General features: G+C 35.9%; 2 protein-coding genes across 5 annotated transcripts in view; one reads left to right on the top strand and one right to left on the bottom strand.

Moving 5' to 3' along the window:
• Positions 1-11,474, top strand: part of LOC109540486 (tyrosine-protein kinase Src42A) — a 29,225-nt gene extending 17,751 nt beyond the window's left edge. Inside the window, exons 2-9 of one of the 3 annotated variants that reach the window (XM_048667628.1) lie at positions 2,525-3,723; positions 8,348-8,469; positions 8,929-9,092; positions 9,770-9,955; positions 10,020-10,173; positions 10,230-10,396; positions 10,458-10,614; positions 10,941-11,474. In XM_048667628.1, the coding sequence (XP_048523585.1) occupies positions 2,582-3,723; positions 8,348-8,469; positions 8,929-9,092; positions 9,770-9,955; positions 10,020-10,173; positions 10,230-10,396; positions 10,458-10,614; positions 10,941-11,149 (2,301 nt within the window). In that variant the 5' untranslated portion in view covers positions 2,525-2,581 and the 3' untranslated portion in view covers positions 11,150-11,474. Of the gene's footprint in view, positions 1-2,515; positions 3,724-8,347; positions 8,470-8,928; positions 9,093-9,769; positions 9,956-10,019; positions 10,174-10,229; positions 10,397-10,457; positions 10,615-10,940 lie in introns of all 3 variants that reach the window. The other 2 variants (XM_019908896.2, XM_048667629.1) reach the window with 2 other exon arrangements.
• A 1,796-nt stretch (positions 11,475-13,270) lies between these two features.
• On the bottom strand, positions 13,271-17,984 carry LOC109540487 (serine/threonine-protein kinase TBK1). 2 transcript variants are annotated; one of them, XM_019908899.2, is made up of 6 exons: positions 17,711-17,984; positions 15,590-15,825; positions 15,233-15,540; positions 14,270-15,177; positions 13,469-13,920; positions 13,271-13,421 (listed from the first exon to the last, which is right to left on the bottom strand). In XM_019908899.2, exons 1-5 carry the CDS (start codon positions 17,896-17,898, stop codon positions 13,476-13,478), a joined length of 2,085 nt encoding a protein of 694 aa, XP_019764458.2. In that variant the 5' UTR covers positions 17,899-17,984; the 3' UTR covers positions 13,271-13,421; positions 13,469-13,475. The 2 variants fall into 2 exon arrangements, with proteins under 2 accessions (XP_019764458.2, XP_019764456.2); XM_019908897.2 differs by having other exon boundaries at positions 13,271-13,410.
• Between the last annotated feature and the right edge of the window lie 2,356 nt (positions 17,985-20,340).

The following is a 20,340-nucleotide window of genomic DNA, read 5'->3' as shown; positions in this document are numbered from 1 at the left end:
CATTGTGTGCTTAAAGAAGTTACATTTCGTTGTTAATTCATTTCATTCATGTTGCACATTCATTCATTCGTTCGTTCAGGGGTGTTTCAGGTTTAAAACATGAATTTATCTATCAAGATAAATTCATATATGTATGTTGATTTGATTATTAATTTTTTGTGGCGCGAGGCTATTAAATAATGAGTCGGAACAGTTCTGTCACAGATGTGCTGTTAAATGGTCATCAACTCCATATTGGATTAATTGGCGTTTTTATTATCATATCCCCAATAAAACGTTGTATCGCGAACTATGAATCATGTTTTAGAGTATTCATGAAGGCGCGTATTGTATGCAAATCGTTTTTTCATTTGGCGGCCCGGCACATGGAAGTTGATAATTTTACAGGCCGGAATCCACATGTACTCATAGAGTTTGTCTCGAGTGCTTGAAATTGCTTGAATTAACTAGAAAGTTGCTGAGCCAAGCCGATTTAGAGTCTCCCCAAGAAAGCTAAACTTGATGCATGTTCGAGATTGTTATACCTACATGATAAGTTTTCAAAAACACTTGAAAGAAAAGCACTTAAGAGGGAAACTGTCTTGTATTTTATTTACTTTTAGAATCAAGGACCTTTTGATTATTAGTTTGTTTATATTCTTGTTCTAATAGCTTGGAAATTTGTTGTTTTTGTAGTTTGGTGTTCAATGCACAATGGCAATCGTTACAAAACCGAAGTCAAAAACAATATACACGTAGTAAGATACATGCTCGAGAAATGAGCGCTGAAAATATTTAAATATCGAGAATTAAATCAAACTGAGCAAACTTTTGTAAATTTACACAAAAAGCAAAATATTCTTCGCGAATATGATCCATTATTATGGAGGTGAAGACTTGTGTTTTGCTTTTCTGCTGTAATATTGTTTATGAATGGTATATTAATATTAACTAACCTAATTACAATACGGGTTTTTAAGTTTTGTGGCAAAATTCTTCTCCATTAAATGAAAAATATCTTTGCCACTAAAATGGTTCAACAAAGCAATTAAATTTGCTGATAAAAACTTGTCATTTATGTTTCCAATCTGTAATACCTGCTGTTATCAGCCTATTGCACTTTTTCAGAATTTTGATTATCCTTTCGCTTCGGCTGAGGGATAGAAACACATTATTATAGTTCTTTTCACTGCTTCATAAATTATATTTCGCCGAAAATGTGCTTCTTTCACTCGCAATCACCAAATAGCACTAAAGTAGGCAGAAACGTTTCGCACTCTGTCTAGTCAATGTGAAGAGTAAACATTTCCAACACTCAGATTGCAAATTGCCTAAAATATCTAAGTCAATTTGCAGATTGCACAAAGTAGTAGCAATTCTGCAAAGTGCCTGGCGAGTTTCTCAGTTTGCAGAATGCCTAGGCATTTGGAGATTGCCGGTAACATATATTTTCTCTCTTAAATTCAAATGTTCCTTAGGCATTTTGTCAGCGCACTGATGCAACTAATGTCGAATTGAAAATTATTAGAAGCGGTACCTCTATTGCTTTATAGTGAAGACTGATGCAAAACTTCGAACTTTGCGTGAAAAAAAATTACGGCTTGAAATTCGATTTTCACAGATAAATTAGTATTCTGAGCAACTTTTTCCGCTATCTCTAACGCATCTGTGGCTGGGTTCATGAGAAAAGTACCCCAAACAATTAAGTCCATGCCATTCTATCTCTGCACTTAAATCGAAAACCCTTCTTGCAAAACTATTAAAAATGCAGGGATTTTTCGATCTTAAGTACTTTTTTTATTAAAAATGTATAAAATCGAAAATTTTTAAGATTGAAAAATGACTATTGAAATCGGTTTCATAAGCCACATAGGATTCTTTAAACATTTAGGATTTTTCTAACAAATTGCTATTATTCAAATTTGCTGTCGATTGCGGTTGTTCTGGTGGAAAAAGTGAATGGGATTTCAACTGACGATGAGTACAAAATTGCTTGTGTTTAGAATTCTTTGAAACGGGTTTCTCTCAATGCGTTCTTGCTTTTTGTTGGACAAACATGGCAATTTCCTATTCTTCAAATGCAGTTGCTCCTGTGTGGATGGATAGTCTTTTGAACGAAGCGATGGCAAGAGTCCAGATTTACTTTGGCTTGGAATTATTTCAAATATTGACCTTTTAATCCTTAAAAAACTCTCTTTCTTAAAGTTGGCTTGTCTTCGGCCAGGCAACCGCAACAATTTTCCATTATTCGAATGCGGTTGCTTTTGTAGACAACAGTCATTGGGCCGATGGCACGATGAAGTCCAGATTGACTTCGGCCTGTATTTACGTAGTGAAAGAGAGTGAATGTGTGGTCATACTGGTCATTGTATACCAGGGTCGTGTCATTATTCGATGCACGAAGCCATAAAGGATGGTAATAGTGTGTCGCCAATATTCATCAAGGTTGTCGATTAGGGCAAACATTCGCATTCGATGAAAGAAAGTACATTCAGCAGCAAAATATCGATAAGCGAACGAAATCTTACACTTGCAGCTCTATTAGTTTCTATGAGGAAATACCAAGGAGCTGCCAAACTGGATTTAATGTGTGGCCCAAAGGATGGTTAACGTATCAGGCGGAGTTGTCTGGTGTTTTAAGGACAACAGATGGATTCCTTTGCAACTGTCTTCGATAAGACTGCATGGAGTGTTGACCCAGTCCCACTGGGCGGCCATTACCGAATTTCTGGAACGGGTCGCCAACAAGCAACTGATTCTTCAAGACAATGGCTTCACCGAACTTACCGAGAAACACAAAGAACTCATGTTCAAAAATGAGCTGATCGGTAGCAAGCTGGAGTTTTGTAGTGATAATAATAATGTGATAAAATTGCCTGATAGCTTAGTGTCCGAGAGGAAGTCGAGTTTAGGTCAAATTCCTGAAGACAAGATCGTCGAGCAACCGCGCAGGCCCTCGATGCCAGAACTCCGGTCAATCGATAGAGATAGTTTATTTATTAATAATTTATTAAAATCGCAATCTGATAACCCGAAAAAGACTGATAGGATATCTAAGGAAAACGACGAGTTGGTGCTGAAGCTCCTGAAAAAGTACTGCAAGTACAGCAAGGATGCTTTGGATGATGATATTTTAAGTGCCATTGAGAAAATCGCCGATGAAAATGTAGCCCCAGATCCGCGTCCTCCTAGAGTAAGGAAAATGGGTTACGTGCCCAAAGAGGATAAAATCTACGAAAACGTCAATGAAATAATTTTGGATTCTTTGGAATTGGAGGACGATCGAAACGGGCATATTATTCGTTGGCTCAAGCAGCAGAACAGCCATGGAGGAACCTTTGCCGATATAATCCTACCATCCAGACGACACTCTTCTGTAGATTTCCCGGTTTCTTCGCCCACCGATAGCAGGAAGAGTAGCCTCGGTGAGCGGAAATCATCGTCATCGGGCTTCGAGAGTCAAAAGTCCAGCTTAACAACTCCATCGACTCCAGAGAGTCGCAAGTCCTCTTGGTGTGAGAGCACAGTGACCAGCAGGAAGAGCAGTGTCGGTTCGAACAGTTCGTGTTCGGAATGTGAGGAGTCGGACAGCCAGACTCAGTGGCAAAAGTTCCTTAAAAGACATTTGAATTCGAAAAATTCAGAGAAGAGACTCAGAAAGCAATGGGAGGCATGGGCGCGGAATCGACGACGACTCAGTTTGCAAGTTGACCCTACCTGGACCGATCATTTAGACTCGCAACCGTAAGTTTTCCAATCGATTAATCCGGTTTCTTTTCTTTGTTCTTTGTTGGTATTAACTGGCATCTGTGTTCGACTTTTGCGTACAACAAAAGCGATTTAATGTTTAATGGTGCTTAAAATCAGTGAGTCACCTTCTAGCATTCTGGTTTTGTAACAGGCGGCTTGAGACGTTTCGCCAACTGCACTAAACCGAAAAGACAAAGTACAACATCAGCTGCTGTCCAACAGTCGACGAGATTAATTAGTTTCACGTTCATAAGGGGGTAATTGATTTTTCTTTCTCAGTGTGAACTGGAAGTTGCAGTTTGTGCAATTCGCCTTGAGCTAGAATGCGCTCGATTGGGAGGTTCCTAGCAGTAGAATCGATCTTTAGCCAGAAATTAAACATGAAAAATTTCCGGTTTTTTCCTGAAATTTGAGAAATGACACAATGAAGTGTGTGAATTCATTTAAAATTCAGCGATATGTTTTCTAGAAAAACGCTCGGACCTGTAAATTTTCATTTTAAGACTCAGGTTTTTATGGTAATTTATTCGCACAAAGTGATACAAAAATTAATTACGACCATCAGCTTCATTTTTCAAATGAAAACACCTATTTTTTAGTTCAATTTTCAATTCTTCATATGTCGAAAGGTGGTGATGAGCACAGAAGCTAAATTCAGAGAGTTTGCTGATGTAAAAAAATGCCCAAATCTGGGCGTTCTGCTCAAGATCAAAATGAACAGTTGGACGTTTTACTTTATTTGGAAGAAAATCCATGTGCTTCTCTTTCGCAGATTGGGGCCAATTTACAGATGCGAAAATCTGTTGTTCACCGAATATTTCGACAGCACAAATATCATCTCTGCAAAGTTATTACAGTGCAAGAGATATTCGAAGATTATTGCGATGCGCGAAATGAGTTTTGCTAAAGCATGCAAAATATAGGACCATTTTTCTTTGAACACTCTCTAACTAGACAAGCATATCTAGAATTTCCTCAGCTTGAATCAATTCCAGCATTAGTGTCTTTACTTCCAAATCTATTAGAGCCAGACTCTTCTGATGAAGAACTGATTTTGTGTGTTGATAGGCCAAACAATATGCGGGAATTAATAGAAAAGATCCGTAAATTTATCGGTAACTGTTGAGTTTAAGTATAGCACGAACGACAATGTAGAATTCAAAATTGAAACAAAAAGCTGGTGCTTCCATTTGAAAAAAAAAAGTTGATGGTCGTAACTTACTCTTGGACCACCCTGTGTATAAATAAATTCGGTATAAAAAATTGCATTTACGACTAAAATGTCGAAACTTTTTTGCACAAAGCAGTCCGCTGAATTTTAAATGAAATCAGGCATTCCTTCTGGAAATAACTGTATATTCCATCCATGCAATGGCAGGTTTTTTGCAATGAGCCAATAACCACCACCAAGTTGGGGCTTTTAACTTCAATAGTAAACTGATACCAAATTTGGCCATTTTATAATGTAAATTTGTAAGCGGCAATGATTCCAATGTGACAAATAAGTTGAATACAAATTAATTTATTTATTATATTTTAGTTTTTCGTCGTCGTTCTGAACACGGGCGCCATTTTCTAGCTGCAATTTTCGTTCTAATCGCAGGCGTTGCTTATGCTCAATTTTCAATAGTGGGTGTTTAAAATAAATCCACGATACCAATTCATAAGCACTAAAAGGAATGATTTATTATGTCATTTTGTACCTTCGCAAAATCAGTGCAAAACCAATCGGCATTTTGTAATTTTGAAAGTGGAGGTGCTGCGAAACGTGGCGATTTCTATTTCGATTCTATGGGGTTTTACATAAGCAACAGAATTCGCAAATGTTATTTAGTAGAAATGGAATGTATTTTTTACTGTGCCGCTTGCGACCTTGTCTAGTGATCCGTTGAATTCCGCCGAATGTGACTAAATATTTTTTTATTGAATATTTGCGTAATTCGGAGCCTTGAAAACTATTCGAATGCATTTGTGACTGAACTCAATCGATTACGGTTGCAAAACCGTGTTTTTTTTTTTAATTGTAATAATCAAAGTGAAATCATCCTTAAAACGTTTCTTAAGACGGGGAAGTTTAGGTTCATCGCTAATTTTACCCAGTGCTAAACCATTGTTTGAGCCTTATTAGTTTTGTTTTAAACCAAATTATCCCTTATGCTCGATTATAAATGTAAATAGCTATTGGAAACTACATGACTAGCTAAATTGGTAGCATAATGTGTGGCGAGTGTGGAAAATACTAATTTTAATGGTTTCCAGTCCAATTTTGACACCGAAGCCGTAACATTGATTTAAATATTATGCACCAAGTAACTGGTAAATAGCACGTTTTTAAATGTTTTATAAACAAGTGTAGTCGGACAGCGAACAGCAGCTTTTAAATAAAATAAAATTCCTTTATAACAGAGATGCGAATGTGCATTTGACGTACTTTCTATGCATTTCAATAGAGGAAATATCATCCAGATTCTGGTTGCTTTGATTTCACAAATAGCTGCAAGAAACAGGCTGTACGCATTGATTGCAATCGTTCATCGTGCACTTGGCGCCACAGATTGTCCATCATTCCGCTAGATAAAGCGGCATAAATCAAATTGCAGTCGTTATAGGTCTGCAATTGAAGATAGTTTGATAGTGCGAAACATCCCTGACGACCAGCAGCCATAAATTCGATCTAAACCGCGATTAGACCACGAAGAGTTGACATGTTGAACCGGTCGGCGGTCTTCACTCTGTGACAGAAACATCGTGTCGTAATCGGGCTGCTTGTTATGTAAAATCTGTGTAATAAATTGGTAACCTGGTGAGACGTCCCCAGCAAATGGCACGAATTGTAGACGACGTTAAAAATAGCCTTAGCTGGTTAAACCGGCTTTGCGGATGCAAATTCTGCACATCCCACATTACTCAAGACTGGTTGGTTGATGAACTTGCTGAGCCATAAGGGCAATGGTGCATTGGGTAATCAGTAGGAACACATTTGGTTCACGCTTATTTTTCGGGGCTTTTCGCCAACTTATCGCGCTATAAATATTCCTTTTTTTTCTCTTCATCAATTTTCATCTGGGTTTCTCTGCATTATAAACCAGATCACGCACGTTTAATTGTTGCGCTAATGTGGTTCAATGAGAAAAGCCATTAGTAATTCATAATTRACAGCGTTTTTCTTTGAAAAATCTATTTTTAGCATTCATGGAAAAAGTGCGTCCTTCTKCAACAACAGGAAAAGCGAAATTTCCATAACGATTCYTTGCGATTTAAGGAAATTTATTGCAGGAATGTCAACCGATYAGTTGAAGGCCTTATCAATCGCGTTTTGATCGGAAAATGTACAAAATATCTTTTGTAARACCAAACATCAACYTTAAATGTACCTTATAAAACAGTAATTACATATTCCGTAAGCGTTTGTCTGTAATTTGAGACATAARTTTAGAGGCGCTTAATCGAGTCAAACAAAAAAGTATGTAAGCSATTGAWTTAAAAATGTAAATGTTTTGAAAAAAATAAACAATATTKTAATATGCAAAATCGATATATTTTGAAACATGTGGTTTGGTCGGAAAGTTTACAGGATGCATGTAATTGTATACGAGGTAATTTCRTACAGCGTTTTCTCCTCAACTTYTGGTCCATTTTTCGCAYAGAGGTTTTTGGTTCCGACAAGAAGATCGAGTTTTTGTGCATAATTCCTCAAAACTTTGTGTTTTTTCATTTCTCAGCAGTGGAGTTTTAGTTTGATGTTGCAATCTGCACTTTTCATTGTTATTCTTCAGYAGGAATACTAAATTACAATTTTTTTTACAACAGAATTTCRWGTTTATTTTCGAGAAAGAAAAAAWTMATTTGGATTTCAATTTGGGAAACCGAACCGTAACGCGTGTAAATTCTCGCCGAAGACCCGAAAACAGCATTCGCTTATCTTTTCCTTGATTATAATTGTTATTTGGTAGCTTCTAGACTTAACGCATTCTCGGTCAGTATCTAAATCCCAATAAATTCTTGTATTAGGATAATACCAAGATTACCAAGTGGGTCATGGTTACCACCGAGGGTTTAGAAAACCCGTTTTTGGAAAACCCGACCTATTGGAGCTTTGGCTCTAGTTGTTTATGCTTTTGTAATTTTTTTGTTGAGAATCGGTCTTTTAAAGATCTACGTATTTCTGCCGACTTTGTGTGCGTATAAAGCTATTGAAAAATGTTTACAACTTGAATACTCTTTGTTAGGCCTTAACGACCGTAAAAACTGCAAATTGCAAGCTCATAAAACAAAGGCAAATCAGCTGTGAACTTGAAACGAGCACGAATTCTGCTCGATTGTTTCAAGCTGTTTTACATTTTGAAGCTTGCAATTGGTCAATCACGTGAATTTGCTAAACCTTGCGCACGTTTTGCAATGTGTTCTAATTACTCTATCACCTTCACATGCGTTGTATTTTTTTCTGTTCAATATGTCGTGCTAATTATTCGTATACACCAAATGCATTGTTAAGAGCTGTTAACTGGCGAGTTTTCTCTGGAGCCTTAAGTGTCGCTGTTTTCAGATCTTGATGGACACAATACTACTTTTATTATCACTTTTTCATTTGTTTTTATTTTTTAATTTTTGTTTTCAGATGGTATTTTCGAAAAATAAAGCGAATCGAAGCCGAAAAAAAGCTTCTACTGCCCGAAAATGAGCATGGTGCTTTTTTGATACGAGACTCCGAAAGTCGGCACAATGATTATTCCTTATCCGGTAAGTGCTTATGTTGTTTACCGTTAAAGAAACTATAGAATAATGTAAATTGAAACAAAATGGTTTTGAAAGCTTTAAACTATCGTCAATAGTTGTATTGTCTGTTTTGGGCTCAAAATCAATCTTGGTCCACTTTTAATTAAAAAATCGCCTCAATGAGCCAATGAATCATAAAAAATTAAATCAATTTTTCAATGTTAATAAACATTTTCAATTAATTTTTGCATTGTTTCAAAGGGTATAAATTGTAGGAAGTGGTGAGTTTTGGGTTATAAGACCGTCGTCTATAAGAATTTGGTCCCGGCGTTTCGATCTTCAGAGTGGTGCACGCACTGCACTGACTTATTACTGACTCACCAATTTTGCGAACGAAAGCTTAATCAATTAAAACTGTATAATTTTGATGAATGTAAAATTGTATAGGAAATTTAAAGTAACATTTAATAATTTTCCTTCCAGTACGAGACGGTGATACAGTGAAACACTACCGCATTAGACAACTTGATGAAGGCGGATTTTTCATTGCCCGTAGAACGACCTTCCGAACGCTTCAAGAACTGGTCCAGCATTACAGTAACGATGCCGATGGACTTTGCGTCAATCTCTGCAAACCTTGTGTTCAGGTAAGTGTCTAGACCCCTTTTTGAGTGGTAATTAAAGTTTGACTTTATTGGCCTATTAGTTTGTTGCCCATTCAAACAATCATAAAACGAGTTCATTTTTTATTGAAAGCCCCATCTAGATTTTATGATTGATCGTAAACGCTGAACAACCCTAATGCATCAATATTGGCTAAGTTTAGCTGTAATTTGGTCTTATATGTATGCTTAATCTTGTATTCTTATATTATGCTTATCAGAACGATTTAGAGGTACGTGCACTCGGCAAGATAGTAATAATCCTTTAGAAAGCATATTCTTATTATTTCCGCAATTATTTCAAAAACTATCTGCTGTGTTTATATGGTACTTTTATTGTTCGTAGTTTACAGTTCAGTAGGCATCCAACTTAATAGTGTATTATTAATTTGCATTTTTCCATTTTATTATTGTGATAGGCACGGTTTAACAGGTACCCATTATACAAAACACCGTCTTACAAAGTACGGTCACAATGAAATCTGTTAACGAGCTGTTAACGAACAATTAATAAGATTTGCGAACAAAGCTCCAGCCATCCTCGTAGTTTCAGTTTGCGTTTACCAATTTCACCCTTAAATTTACTTTCAATTGGTGAAACAGTACATAAATCTACTGTATATGAAACGAAAAAATTCTAAATGCCTGATCGTAATTTTCAGGTGGAAAAGCCGCAACCGTTAGGACTTTCACATAGAACCCGCGACCAATGGGAGATCGAAAGAACGTCGTTGAAGTTCCAACGCAAATTGGGGCATGGACAGTTTGGAGAAGTATGGGAAGGTATGTGGAACAACACCACACCCGTTGCTATCAAAACGCTCAAGCCTGGAAGCATGGATCCAAAGGTAAGACAATAGACAACATGCTCAGACAAAGTGGATTTGTAAAATTTCCTTTTCTTCGCTCTAGGACTTCCTTGCTGAGGCACAAATAATGAAGAAGCTGCGACACCCAAAGCTGATTCAATTGTATGCGGTTTGTACTGTGGAAGAGCCGATCTTCATCATCACTGAACTAATGAAGAATGGTTCGCTGTTGGAGTACCTTCAAGGGAAAGGAAAAGGTAGAATGAAGCGCTGCATCCAATTAAACTGACTCTTAACCAACATATTGTTTCAGTTCTTAAATTGCAACAGTTGATTGATATGGCGGCGCAAATAGCAGCCGGAATGGCGTATCTGGAAAACCAAAACTACATCCACAGGGATTTAGCTGCAAGAAACGTGCTGGTTGCTGAGAACAATATAGTAAAAATTGCCGATTTCGGATTGGCTCGACTAATAAAAGTAAGTATTCTGTTTTAAAAATGAGAAAGTTGATTCAAGCCAAATGTCCTTTTTATTTTAGGAAGACGAGTATGAAGCGAGAGTAGGAGCAAGATTCCCTATCAAATGGACTGCTCCTGAAGCAGCCAACTACAGCAAATTCTCAATCAAATCGGACGTTTGGTCTTTCGGCATTCTCCTAACCGAGTTAGTAACTTACGGAAGAATTCCGTATCCAGGTGAGTTTGTAGGGCATACAACTTAGCAATGATTATTAGCTGTTGACGCAAAACTGTTTTTGAACTTTTATCCAATGCGATTTTATCCGTTAACCTCGACTCATTTGTGCCGATGTAAAAACTCTAAAGTATTCTCGAAGTTTGAATACTGAAGACAAAAAAACCCAAAATGTTTAGAAATTTGTCTGAAGACTTGTATTATCATGGTAAGCCAATCCCAAGCGGATTTTCAACGTTCCTAATTTTTTGTTTGAGCTATATTTTTGTTGTTTGATATAATACTTTAGATTTTATTGCTGTTTTATTTTGACGGTTTTATTTTGCAGGTATGACCAATGCCGAGGTTTTGCATCAGGTCGAGCATGGCTATCGAATGCCTGCCCCACCTAGTTGCCCACCCCGACTTTATGAGATCATGTTGGAATGCTGGCACCGCGATCCGCTCCGAAGACCCACTTTCGAAACGCTCCAATGGAAACTGGAAGATTTCTTTACAATGGAGGGTTCCGAGTATAAAGAAGCGTCGGCTTACTGAGGAATGGCCCACCCCCCAACCGATTGGTTGTGTAACACGTTGGAGTTGCACTACCATTAAAGGGAAGGGTGGTGGTCGAGACTTGCGAGTTTGATCTAGTGCATATTGGAATCAGGCGAATTTTTTAAATGCGATTAGTAGCAAAAGGAAATGATCCATTTAAAAATTACGAGCAGTAGATTTCGGGAGACCAGTGGAAACTGATAGAATCGGTGTTTTGTGCAAGGCAGATTTTCAAATGTGCGTTTTATTAACTACTCTTGGCATGGTTTTCCAAATTGAAATTCTACTAAAAATTATTGAGATTGATTTAATTAAATCCAATAGAACTTTTTAATTGAAGTATTGAGAATTCAGTTAATTTAAGAATTTTTAGACAAATTATCAAATATGTGAGCAAACTTTTATTAGTTTCATATTTAGTATGAATTAAATTACTGAGTTCTCAAATATCTGCCCTTCACATGTTTCAACTATTTTGATTTAAATCCTTATTCATTTAGGCTGGCAAAATAATTCAAATTAAAACAGTGTGTTTCAAAACAACACGAACACTATATCTTTTTTCTTATTATTGCCTTTCTTAACATGCGAATGAAGCAACGAAAACACCTAATTACTTTAAAATCAATATGACCTATGAAAACCACGTATGTATATGTTTTGCTACCAATCGTACTACGTCCACTTTTAACCTTTTTAAATTCTAACACACATTCAATCTACTGTTTTTACATTATTTGTGTGTTGTTTTTTGCGGCTGGTTTCTGGCCACGTGTCGTGCTTTATTTATTATATAAAAATATATTTATGTTATACAAATTCTACAAAATCCGTTGTCGGATAATTTCCGACCGGTCCGAATAATTAATTATATTCGCTAAAATGTGTATTTATAGAAAGCGATTTTGTATTCGACGGTGTTGTGAACATGAGACCGATTTGGGTTTGAAAGAAAAGGGGGTTGTTGTTTTATACTGTCTAACTACACCCAAATCTGCCAAACAGGTGGTAAAAACGTTGGTTTTGAACACTTGAATAAAATGCGCTTTGACACAATATTTCAAAAACATTTTAACGGGTTTCAATAATTATTTGATGTGTAGTTAGACAATTTGCCGAAAAGTTTCGTTACTTCGGCTTATTTGAGGTTTGACTTGATGCTCAGATGAAAAATGTGACCAACTTGTAAATCGCTTTACTACACCGACGCCAACTCAAACCTCTATTGAGTGAGTTATTTTCCTCCGAATGGGACAGCTGTTCAACGTTGTATTATTTCCATCATTTTAACTGTTTCATGTACATAGTCTTCGGTCTTTTTACTGAACAACCTGTCCCTTATCCCTTAGGATATTTGAGTATTGTTACATACGTTGTTTCTTGCTGGTTAAGCTATGTGGTTCTGCATAGTTATTAATGAATAATTTGAAAATACATCACTGGTCAAAACCGAATTGTTTAACTAGAATGTGAACGACATGACTGGGCTTGTAGTGATCGATGTGTGCCGACGCACAAACACGTAGAACTGCCATTATCTTACTTAAGGAGAAAATGTGGACTCTTCATCCTCGTGTTTTTGACAGTCAATAGGTAAAATGCTTATTTACATTCCTACCTTTTATAAGAAGAGTAGCTCTTGCTAGTTGTCGTGGTTGTTTGGGGGGCATCGGTTGACTTTCAGCATCGTATTTGGAATCTCTCTGGTTGAAAATCAACACGTTGCCTGTTTGGCATTTACATAACTCGTGTAAAAGAATCATTCGACGGTTGATGGCTGAACGTTTTGCTCAAACATTCTTTCAAAGCGGCACTCTTTCAACACGTAATGTTATTTAATATAACGAGAACGTTGTTTATACGATTATAAACATATTATACGATATTTTTTGTATTATACACTGTAGTATACTAAAGTTAATAAATTTCATTAAACAATACTTGATCGTTTTTTTGGTAGTTTTAGTCTGTAAATTATATTAGCTAAGTAACTATCCATGTCAATTAGTAAACGAAATTTGCATTAAATTATGTGTTTTTCTAAGCAAAAGGTGGATAAGGGAAGGTTTGTATTTGTTACCTTTAAGTTGGGTTCGATTTTAATGAAAAACACCCGCGTTTAAACCATACGTATATTTATATATTTAGTGTGTAAGAGGACGTTATTGTTTCGGTTTGGTAAGTGTTCATCTGAGTTGGGTTTCAGGTGGCATCTTGTCCTCAAATATCCAAAATCTATTAAATTTACGTAATTGCAACTACAAAAATACTATATAGTGAATTGAATTAAAATGTGGTTTTAACTGAAAAATCTACCTGTATTTTAAAAAATTCCCAACAGTTCGTTCCAATCGGTTAAAATCTTTTGATTTTCCTTTAGAAGCTCATTTAAATTCTTTCTGCGCGACATCAAATTATATGTCTGCTGTCCTCGAATCTTTAAATCATTGACATACTCTTTATAATGCTGCTGATCGGGTTCGAGAGCGTGTTCAAATTTTTGAACCTCCCTCCTTATCTCGTCAAAGTCGTTTGTTAATATCTCAATTTTTAAAAGGTCCACCTGCATGGATGGATACCACTCGTTGAATCGTTCGCATAACAGTCCATGTTCGGTCATTACTTCAGACATCAAAATATGTTTGAGCTTTTGCAATATTTGTTCAATTTGTCGTTTTGCAATTATGTATTCTGTATGAGCATTGAAATAGTCGAACTTTTTCAAACAATCTAAGTTCTGTTGGAATTGTTCCCTTAGAACATTCGCCCTGAAAGCATTATTGAATAATGGAATGTATACATATAAAAAAGAAAGAAGCATTATTGCAAAAAAAAAATTCTGGATAAAGACGCCGACTCTTTTATACTATGGAAAAGAAAACTGTGTGAATTTAATATTTTAACATGTTAAAACTTGTTGCTAACATGTTAACTATTTGAAGCAATAGTCACAAAACGACCCGAACGCTTGGTCCATACCACTAGCTTTGTAAGCAAATTAATATTAAATGGATGACTTTCACATCATTTTTTTGTCTTAATATTTTACTATTTGAATATTTCCAGTGAGTTTTTATACTTTAATATTAAATTTGATGAGATTGTTCTTTAAATCACCTTGTGTCTAATCGTGTGGTAGTCGGAAGTTTCAAATTCGCTGAAATCCTATTCCACTCTTTGTTGCTGTTGTTGATCACATACTTATCGTGCAATTTTGCGATTGTCTGACTTATACGATCCGATTCTGACAGAATTCTCTGGAAATCCTTCCTTGAAGTTGTTGTAGTACTGTAATTGGTGACTTCTAAACAATGTTTAATAAAGTCCGCAGTGAAACTAAGAAGTTTGCATTTATCCCGCAAGTGTTGCGCTCGGTAGTCCAAGGTTTCGAAGGTCCGATTCATGAAGTTACTTAAATGATTAATGAGCTTATAAATCAGTTTTTCCTGCTGGCAGTGTTTAACTATGAGTCTTTCCATTTGGTAACCAGCAGTGCCCGAGGACATGGCTTTGTGAAAGTCAGGCTTATGTACATTTCTATTCATATCAGTCTTGGAATCGAAGCCATTCCATTGCGGGCATGTTATTTGTGGTGTAATTATGGCGGTATCAACCCTTGATAGTAAATACATTGGATCTTTCTTAGTTGTTGAAGGTACGTCGACTCCTGTAACAATTGCAGATCTGGAGAAAAGCATCTGCTTTTCAGGAGATAGTTCTGTTTGGTCATAGAGGAGTTTTCTCAAATCTGTTAAGGTTTCATTGGGCTTCAAGTACGCATTGATTAAGGAGACGTTCTGAACGTAGAAAATATTCACCACTTTTCGCGATAGAATTTCATCAACTTCGTAGAAGAATGTCTCAAAGCTCCAAATCTTGGCAAAATCCGGCTCTAGCAAGCCAGCTATTAGCGGGGTAACAATCTTCTGTAAACCATTACTTAGTTGACAACTCTCTGGCAGAGTGGAATTGTAGATAATTGGGCCATTTGGAGTGTTCTGCACACCGGAAATCACACCATCGGCCTAAAACTTTACATCTTAATCCTGCAATTAACTGGAAAGTCTGGACTCGACTAACTTTTTCAGTTATAATTTTATACATTAAGGTTTTTGCGCCTCTACCACCGAAAGGATTAAATGGTATTCGCCCTGTGGCTACTTGGTACAAAGTGACTCCTATAGACCATAAATCCACTGCTGGGCGACACCCGCCAGTATCAAATTCACCCAGTATAGCTCGCTTGTACAAAGCAGGATGGACATATTCAAAAGTACCGCAGTCAAGTGTTTCAAATTGATCTTCCTCTTTTAACTGTCGCGCCGTCCCAAAGTCGATTAGTTTATAAACGGCAGTACCATCGTCTTTTAAACATCGCATTATGTTACCTGGAATATTCAGCTGGATTTCGGGCTTGCCATAAAAAAACATTCTTACCTGGCTTCACGTCTCTATGGGCGATTTGGTTTTCTCGCAGGTACTTTATCCCGGCCGTCAAGTCCGATAGGACCGATAGGAAATCCTGCTCGCCCAACCCGCAGGCATACTTTGGACTCTGTAATATTCCAGCCAAAGAGTTCCCATTGCAAAATTCTGTTATGAGTACCGGGAAGTTTTCGAGGGTTTCGTACTCAATGGTCAGGAGTTTTACGACGTTTTTGTGCTCGATTTTTCTGCAATATTGATGGAATCACTTCATTGCATTTTTAACAAACACGCAAATTGAGGCAAGTTATGGAATATATTCTTTAGGTTTGGAGGTTTCAACTGGAATTGGCTTTAGGTTGTTGAATTCTTGAGTGTATTGGTATAAAAACCACCAGAACTTTTATTTGATTGCTGCAACCACCTTTTTGTGCAAAAGCTACTATATTTTACAAAGGGCACAAAAAGGTCGCCAGAGATTCCAAAAATTTTATTGATTCCAGTTACCAAATATAAAGTTCTGATATACCAAGACACTCAAGAATTCCCCACTTTGCCAAAGCGGATAAACTGCGTTGTTTTACCAAAATATGAGTTGAAAAAAATTCACGAGTTTCATTAAAATCAATTGTATCATTTTTCGATTCGAAAACATTCTGTAGATGAACTTTAACCATCAACAGCAGAAGAGCCAGGCATTTGTTCTTAATAAAAGTTAGGTCAGATCGTCTTTTTTGATCATGTGCGTACGGGACACCATGTATATCCTATAACGTGGACATCATGAAAAATAATGCCAGAAAATTCTCATTGATAAATGAATAAAACTTAAAGAAAAATAGCCCTACGGAGACAAAAGGTAAACTATTTTTATAAGATTCAGTTCATGTATTGAATACTCTTATAAAAGTAATACACTTTCCGGTTATTACGTTAAATATATGTCTGATCTGGGATCTTACAACTTGATTGCTCTTGTAACATAAATATTGCCACAATAAAATAAATTGCTTACAAATAAATTTTTCAAAAACACATTCAAATATGCAGGATGTAACAATTGTTTCAGCATTGGCAACTCGTAAAAAAACAGTTAAGAAGTTCTATAAAAGTTGAATTAGTGGAAAGTTGCGCATTTTGATGCGAAGCAAAACGGGGGAATGAAATGTTGGAAAATTCGAAAATGTTCGAAGAAATCGGATTTGATCTTGGTCTTACCCTCATTTTACACCACCATATTCAGCATCAAAATGAGCACTTTATCGAGATCTAATGCTGATACCTCAAATTCGTCGCCCTGTATACAGTCCATATCCCGTAACGATCTTATATTTTCGTCTACAATCGGTTGTAGGTTTTAATGTAAAAGTAAGCCAGCAACGAAAAAAATTGAAAGTTTAATTCACCCTCTTTGAAATTTATACCTACTTTTGAAAAAGCCACCTTCTATGTGGAATTTATATTATTTAAAAAAATAATTTGTAATAGTCACTTTTTGACTGTTGTTTCTGGATCGCTCAGGTTTAGTGGAGCTTCGAAGTAATTTACAGAATGAAGAATATGAGCATATGGTAGTTTCATTTGGCTCCAAGAATGTTTTCAAAAATGCGTAAATAAATGGCAAAAGTAATAATTTAATAATTTTATACTCGGATTCAACTATTTCATTAGATGCCATTTCTAATGTCCGTTTTCCGTTTTAGTTTAATCATTTCTGGGAGATTATCATCTTTAAGCACGTCTAATTGATTCAATAATCACAAATAATATTTCTAATCTAAAGCAGTTGATGACTCAATTCTAATCAATAAAGAAATTTTTGTTTGGGTAAATAGTTCATTCATTCATTCAGTTCTAAACCCGTAAGCTTTCCCTTAAATGCTTAATTTTCATTTCAAGAAGCTTTATAGGAAATTTACCAGGTTTATTTATAAAACATACGAGCAAAATAGATAAGTAATACAATGAAATCCGTTTTGCCTTGAAGTTGTCTAGAAAATGAGTGGATTCCCCGGTACTTCCCAAACCTGTTTCAGTGTTTTAGTGATTTGCAACATTCTCCATCTTTAATTTGAATTGAAATTAATTAAAATTACAGGTGTATTTTAATTCTTAGCTAGAGTTTTCACCCACCTTAAAATTTGGAATTCCCGAAGTGGCAATTGATTATTTTTAAATCTTTTAACTGCAACAGGGTCTCCAGTCAATTTATTTGTTCCTAAATATACCACACTGGTTGCTCCAGTTCCTAAAACATCCCTAGCCGACCACACATAGTTCTCCGATTTATTAAAAGCCATTTTGGTAATTTTTAAGATCATGCACTTCTACTAATCCTCATCTGTAATGAGACTAATCAACGGCAATGTTGTAGAAATTTCTGCGAATGAAAATTTCATTTCTGCTAAACATTTCAAGATAAGAGGTGATAACGATTGGGGGAATATGGAGCAGGACGTTCCAGTTCATTTCTTAATATAAAGTACTGAAATAAAGCGTTTTTGCATAACGATTTGCGTTTACTAGGACATTCTTCTTTAAATCAGTAGGAGGAAGCTCTTTACATGATGGTGCTCTTACAATTTGCATAATTCTCAATGAAAATTGTTCAAATCGATACCATTGCTTGGCCACTGCCACATCCAGATTTGAACCCATTGGACTTTTTTATGTGGGGGCATGTGAAAACACCTACTTTTTTGATGATACTCATCCCTGAATTGAAGAAGATTGAAAATAAATGTGATTTTTAGCACTGAGTGAGCAACATTTCAATGGGCCACTTATTAGGTATTAGCTATAAATATTTTTGAGTGATTTCCTTTAATTACGATACAAATCACGCACACGAAATGGAAATTTATTTCAAGTATTCGACCCAAATTTTCTGATTTTTTACACACGAAACTAAGAGTGTTCTCAATGACAAATTCGGGTAGAAAGTGATTCGAATACTATTAGTTGCTGCTATCTATGTAGCTGTGCATATTCTTTGGGGCTTCAAACGCAACTTTTTAAATTTCCATTAAGAGAACTTTTATACCATTGAGATTAAAAAACTTTCGGACCACACCATTTAGTGATCGAAGTATAAGCGTTTTCAATGAGTTGCGTTTTTGTCGGTAATTCCATGAGCCAGTGTAATTTATTGAGTCATTGATAGACAATTATTATAATAAAGTAAATTTCGTTTTACCAGTTACAATAAGCAAGTGAAACCGTGTAAATCAATATAAAGCACCATTCGGCAGCTGTCTAATATCCATTTCTGATTTTGACCCCGAATATTTTTTCCAAATATTAACGACAGGCGCATTATTTGTTAATAATGAACATCCCATTCGCTTTCCAGCCGACAAGAAGACGCGCTCTTATATTGTTAAAAGTCTGAATAATCAAATCGAAAGTGAAGTGCAAGTGAAACTATGGGATGCGATTATCGAGATTTATTGGTTTAAAATAATCGGCCTTAATTGATGATAATCTGAATGTCGTTAAAGTTGCGTTTTTCTGATAGAGCAACAGGCAAAAATAAGAGAAAATCCAGATTACATTCACGAGTTGAAATTAGTTGGTGCAATATGGCTGCTGTACACATTATAATTTAAAAATAATTAATAACTTAATGATTGATTGAGCTGATTTCTACACTCATGTTCAATCTACAGAAAATACAACGTTGCAAAGAGAAATTGCGGATTTAATTATTATTCATCTAACTGATGCAGAATGAAGCAAATACGATGCACCGATATGGACAGGGGACAATTATAACTTACGATTTTCGTTTTTTTTTCGATTTGTTTAAAGATGTGTTTTATAATAAAGCGGAAATAAAAACGCAGTCAACCGAAAGAAATTTGCAGCGGCAAACTGGGGTACGAGAACATATTTTTACCAGATGTAAACGAAAACACGTACACTTTGAGAAGCTACTGGGGGTGCAAATGCATGATTTTTTGTTAATGATTAAGCGGGTTTAATAGACTCACAAACTATGATGCTAAAAATAAATAAATCACATCCAAAAAATACAAAATTTACTAATCATTTGCTATGGAGAGGGACACTAATGTACTTAATGATTTACTGATTTATACGGGAAATTTATATTTAAGAGCTTTACCTACGTCTTGAAGGCATTATATCATTTTCTACTAGATTATTAGCCACATTCATTGCACGTTTTTTGCCATGTACAAATTATATTATTTTTCTAATCCATGCTCCTGTCTTCATTTTAATGACCGCCATTATTCATGTTCACGTTGCCCAACCATATGCGAAAAGGAAAAGTGTTGGATTGTCACTTTTATGGTAATTGAACGCCAGAAAACTTGTTAAAATTATTAGGTTCTCATTATAATATTATAATGAACTAATTAGTGTATTATTTAGATAAATGGCCGTTTGAAAAGAATATCGGCCCGCGTTAATTAGCACCTCGCTACAAAACTAAAAAGGGATTTTTTTATGTCAACCAACATGCAATTAGTATTGTTGAAGTTTTGACCGTTGGATTTAAATTAGAAAAACTGTTTAATTATTGTCAATTGCGATTTCTCGCACTGAAAACCGAAACCGTTCCACATAAGTACCGAATTTCCAATGACAAATTCAGCGATAGAAAGTACCATCAGCCATTAGTCGAATCGTCCGTCAAAAACAATGCAAATATTCCAATCAATAAAATCGTCCAGGTACGACCATAATGGTGGATATTGTTTTTGTTATGCTAGTGACCCTAATTTGGGTTGGTTAAT

Source organism: Dendroctonus ponderosae, unplaced genomic scaffold (assembly GCF_020466585.1).
Source record: "Dendroctonus ponderosae isolate FM_Combo_2020 unplaced genomic scaffold, Dpon_F_20191213v2 Dpon_F_20191213_6, whole genome shotgun sequence".
Taxonomy (NCBI): Eukaryota; Metazoa; Arthropoda; class Insecta; order Coleoptera; family Curculionidae; genus Dendroctonus; species Dendroctonus ponderosae.
Note: the sequence above shows the minus strand (reverse complement) of the source record. Positions and strands in the feature narration are given on the sequence as shown.